Below are 5,700 nucleotides of genomic sequence, written 5' to 3' on the forward strand. Positions count from 1 at the left end.
TTAAGATATGAATCACTACAATGAGAGAGAGAGAGAGAGAGAGAGAGAGAGAGAGAGAGAGAGAGAGAGAGAGAGAGAGAGAGAGAGAGAGAGAGAGAGATTCAATCGACAAACGTTTCTTTTCTTGAAGCATTTGTTGATACCCTAACATATGAATAAAAATATAATATGATTTATACGAAAACTTTATATTTATTTTTTTATTTTGATCATATGTATTATTTTTTGTAAATTGTGATTTTTATGGTTATACAATATTGAAGAGTAATCAATGCTAATTTTTTTCAAGTATTTTACATGCATATAAGTTTTAGTATAAATATTGTTAACGTATCTTGGCCGTACCATATCTACAATTTAAAAACTTTGCGTATCCGCGTATCCGTATCGTATCGTACTCGTACTACGTATCCAGGCTTCATAGGTTATAAGTTTCTCCAAAATGTTCCCCTCAAAAAAAGTTTCTCTAAAATGAAATGCCATTCAAGTTGGTACGTATAAACTAGTTGATAGATACACATTTAAGTGAATTAACTTTTGTTAAGAAAAGTCTTAAACAAGATAAGGATCTATGAAGCAATGACACGTAGAAAACACCGGACACAATATTAACACAAAGACATTGACAAATGTGATTTAAATGTTTTTTTTTTTTGACCGAGAATGTGATTTAAATGTTAAAAACTAAATTAATTGAATATAATCACATGTATGATGTATCAGTATTGTACACATGTCAAATAATGACATATGTCGAACACCAAACACACTTTCGATTAGAAGTGTCAGTAATAAAATATTGACTTCGTACGAGTTCCTATCACTTACAAACAATCACATGTATCTATCACATCATCTTAATTACATCACCTTAGTTAGTTCCATAGACTAAATTCAAATTTTGGACGTACTGAATAAGTTATAATCAAGAATGTTTCCTTTCCTTCACGTAGTTAAGCTGGCTGACTAGTATACAGAATCAATGGCGGCTGATTAACATTAGTTTTGTATGCATTAGGCAGGCCATCATTCAACAATATATGCATTTTCACCAGAAAAAATGGTTGGAATTCAGAACCATAGCATTAATTTCCTTTGATCGATTGACGGGCTAAAAGTCTTCCTTATTGGAGCACTATCCAGCAATTAACACAGAATATTATGCATATAAATATGGACTAGCAATTGGAATAAAAATATCAAAGCTGCATACTTGGTTTATACTTGTATAATTCAAGCATACACTTAGAAAGAAACTCTTCCATCGATCATGTCTATCATTTTTCTGCTTGTTGGTATACTGTCCATTGGACTAAAATTAACAGGTCTATATATATAGCTCTCTCTTATCATATATACTATATGTTATTTAGTATTGCTTTATATTTTTCTGCTTGTTTGCATATGTTTCAATTGCAGTGGTTTAACTATGAGGACATTTTTAAAAACCCGGGTCGCCATATTTAATTTCCATCTCTGTATGTGTTTATTTGAGTATGACTACTGTACCAATGCCAATCAGGGGTGGCTCTGGGGTGGGCGGGAGGGGCGGCAGCCTAATGATCCATTATTTTAGAGGCACCAAAATTATTATTTTTATTTAGTAAACTTTAATTCAGTTTGTTAATTATATTGAGAATATATATTTAGAAAACTTTGATTATAAATGAATCTTTTGCAACAAAAAAATGTAAGAAGAAAACTATTAGAATAATTAAAAGGGCACAATTTTATTGTTTCGTCCAGGGCATCAAACATCTTAGGACCGGCCATGATGCCAATAACGGTATAAAATTGTTTGCACGTATTTTATTTTATAGGAAATTGTTTGCATATATATGCTTATGCACTCTCTTTTTTATGAAAATATTAGTCAATAGTATGCGCGTTATATTATTTTGAATATGTGTGCTATTTTATGTTGAAACTAGTAAAAGACCCGTGCTTTCGCACGGGTTGTGTAACATTGCAATAATTATATAAAAATAATTAGATTGTTAATTATATAAAAATAATTAGATTGTTAATATTGTAGAATGTTTATAGATATTAAATGAAAATTTGTTAAATAGTTGAGTTACACCAGTTATTGATTTTATTTGCTTATATATGCGAAAACAAATTTTTATATACATATATGAGAAAGTCGATATGATAAAATTTTAAAAACTCATGACTATTTTCAAAATCAAAATTAATGTAGCGTTTCTATAAAGTAACTTTTTATTTTATATGGAAAATATCGTTCAATGTTTGCACCGCATCCATTGCAAATTTTATGTATTTAAATTTACATAAACTAATTTTTATATACATATATGAAAAAGCCGATATGCAAACTCATAACTATTTTCAAAATATCATTAATGAAGTGTGTCTATTAAATAAGTTTTTATTTATATTTAAAACACCATTAAATATTTAAATCACACTCGTTGAGGATTTTATATGTTTATATATGCAGAAGAAAATTTATAACGATATGTGATAGTCGATATGAAAAACTTAGAAAATTTATATCGATATGTGATAGTCGAAATGAAAATTTATCGATATGTGATAGTCGATATGAAAAACTTTTGAAAACTCGTGACCATTTTCAAAATATTTTTTTTTTGTTAGTGACCGGGGTTTGAACCCCGGACCTTGCATATTTTATGCATTGTCCCAACCAACTGAACTAAGTTCACGAGGACACTATTTTCAAAATATCAATATTAATACAGTGTTTCTATTAATTAAAATTTTATTTTATATGAAAAACACCAATCAAAGTTCTTAAAAATTAAGTTGTGATTACATTTGGTTACATATTTCTATTAATCAAATTTTTATCTTATTGTAACAAATTTTTCTTTACAACTTGTGATTACTTTTCCATAAAAAAAAAAAAACTTGTGATCACTTTTTTTTTTTACCAAAAGGATAATTCTCTACAACTTGTGATAACTTATTCCTTAAGAAAAAATCTTGTGATTACTTATTATTTACTTGATAGTTATCCAAAAATTTGTTACAAACAATTATCCGTAATACATTTTTTTTAAATTAAATTTTGTGAAATGACCTTTATGCACATAATATTAAGGAGATTATGAGTTTTAATAAGGACGGTTATGAAATTTTGTTATACTTCAATTTTTATATATTGTTAGTAGATTTTTTTTTTACCAAAATGATAATTCTCTACAACTTGTGATAACTTATTCCTTAAGAAAAAATCTTGTGATTACTTATTATTTACTTGATAGTTATCTAAAAATTTGTTACAAACAATTATCCGTAATACATTTTTTTTTAAATTAAATTTTGTGAAATGACCTTTATGCACATAATATTAAGGAGATTATGAGTTTTAAAAAGGACGGTTATGAAATTTTGTTATACTTCAATTTTTATATATTGTTAGTAGAAAATTAATAATTTTTTACTGTAAGAATAATTAACTATTAATTTATAAAAAGTTTTTTTTTGAAAGGTCCATAAAAAGTTATTAAGTAACCAAGTCAATTAATAACAATTTACTAAAAAAAAGTCAATTAATAACAATAAAAAATATATTTAAGCAAATGATAGTTTCAGCATATTTTTTTTTATTTGAAAGAATAGTTTCATCATATTGTTTTGTTATCATTGTATTTATTCATATTTTTCTAAAAATTGTTTACAGAGTTAAATATATTTTTAGTCCAATAAAATTATAATTTTTTAGTTTAGTTTTTGCATAAATTTGGTCCAATCTAATTCTATTTAAAAAAATACAAAAATATGTGTTTATTGTCATGTACTTATTCTTTTAAAAACATAATAGAAAATAAAATTGAACAAATTTTTGTAGAAAGTAAACTTAAAAATGTCCTCGTGAGCTTAGCTCAGTTAGTTGGACAATGCATAAAAATATGCAAGGTCCAGGGTTCAAACCCCGACCACTACCAAAAAAACTTAAAAATTTACAATTTTTATGCGGACTTAAAATATACTTAATCCTTATGTTTGTAAATTGTATCATATTAGGCAGCCATACCTAACCCTAATGTGGAGGCCTCGCCCCTAAGGATGTGTAACCTATACTATTAAGGACAAGGTCCAAAAGTTTTTTTATTTTTGAAAGGACAAGGTCCAAAAGATTATTTCCCTAATGACTTACAATAGTTCATTATTATATGCAGCTGTGCAATCCATAGGAGTTTGCTATGGAATGATTGGAAATAATCTACCATCAAGGCAAGATGTGGTGAATTTATATAAATCAAGAGGCATTAATCAAATGCGTCTTTACTTCCCAGACGAACAAGCCCTCCAAGCCCTTAGAGGCTCCAACATAGAGTTGATCCTTGATGTGGCTAGGGAAACCCTTAATTCTCTCCGAAATGCCAATGAAGCCACAAATTGGGTCAACAGATATGTAAAACCCTATGCTCGAGATGTTAAAATCAAATACATCACTGTTGGAAATGAAATTAAACCTTATGACAATGAGGCACAATCCATTCTCCCTGCCTTGCAAAACATTCAAAATGCAATTTCAGCAGCCAATTTACAAAGCCAAATCAAGGTCTCAATAGCAATTGACATGACTTTGATTGGTAACTCATATCCACCTAATAATGGTGTTTTCACTGACCAAGCAAAACCATATATACAACCAATAATAAACTTCCTAAAGAACAATGGAGCACCACTTCTTGCCAATGTGTATCCGTACTTCGCTTATATCAATAATAAACAAAGCATTTCTCTTGATTATGCTCTTTTTAGACAACAAGGAAACAATCAAGTTGGTTACCAAAACCTATTTGATGCCCAGTTAGATTCAGTATACGCCGCTCTTGAGAAAGTTGGTGCTTTAGGTGTGAAGATAGTTGTGTCCGAGAGTGGATGGCCATCTGCAGGTGGAGATAGTGCCTCAACGGACAACGCTGCCACATATTATCGTGATTTGATCAATCACGTCAGGAGTGGAACTCCTAAGAGACCCGGGGCTATTGAGACTTACTTGTTTGCCATGTTTGACGAAAATCAGAAGACTGGCGCTGCAACTGAACAACATTTTGGTCTCTTTAATCCTAACAGAACACCTAAATATCAAATAAGTTTCAATTGAATAAATTGATAATCTAAAAAAGCTATGTAGCTAACTAAATAGTTTACTACTGAATAATTGTGTCATGTGTGCACATGTTGTTTCTATCTTTCTATGTATGTCATGAATTAAATAAATGAAATATCATATCTTGTTTACTCATGTAATTCTCCCATTATATTTTAGTTTGTGTTTGATGTCATGGTGGAAAACATCAAACTTGTGGAGTATGCAAATATTTAGGGTTTACCCATATGATCAGGCACGGATCTAGTGTGGGGGCAATGGGGTCAAGCGACCCCACTTGCCTCCACACGTGTATTGTATTTTTAACCCAAATTTAAATATATATCTAGTTTGACCCCTCTTTATATAATATTATTGTCTTTACATGCTCTATTTATTGGGTGCATATCCTCTCCATTTTGGGAGGAAATTGCAATCTCAATTTCTATTCATGAAAACATGACACGTGTAAATTTAAAAATGAATGGTTCTGATTCATTCAATGATTTATTTATTTTATTTTAATAAAAAATATAGAAAACCATGCCCTTTCCTTCTCTCTCGCTGCGAATTCAGCCTTGCAGAACCCATTATCGTCGCCGGCCACACCT

At 29.6% G+C, this 5,700-nt stretch overlaps 1 protein-coding gene across 1 annotated transcript; it reads left to right on the forward strand.

Annotated features, from left to right (window-relative positions):
• Positions 1 to 1,025: 1,025 nt before the first annotated feature.
• LOC146931482 (glucan endo-1,3-beta-glucosidase-like) lies at positions 1,026 to 5,245 on the forward strand. The gene is made up of 2 exons (XM_085702971.1): positions 1,026 to 1,325; positions 4,170 to 5,245. The coding sequence occupies exons 1-2, from the start codon at positions 1,271 to 1,273 to the stop codon at positions 5,102 to 5,104; spliced, it is 990 nt and encodes a 329-aa protein (XP_085559097.1). The 5' UTR covers positions 1,026 to 1,270; the 3' UTR covers positions 5,105 to 5,245.
• The last annotated feature ends 455 nt before the right edge of the window (positions 5,246 to 5,700 follow it).

The sequence above is a fragment of the Medicago sativa genome, chromosome 4 (genome assembly GCF_051527215.1).
Source record: "Medicago sativa cultivar Bolivia chromosome 4, Bolivia_mono, whole genome shotgun sequence".
In the NCBI taxonomy this organism is placed as follows: domain Eukaryota; kingdom Viridiplantae; phylum Streptophyta; class Magnoliopsida; order Fabales; family Fabaceae; genus Medicago; species Medicago sativa.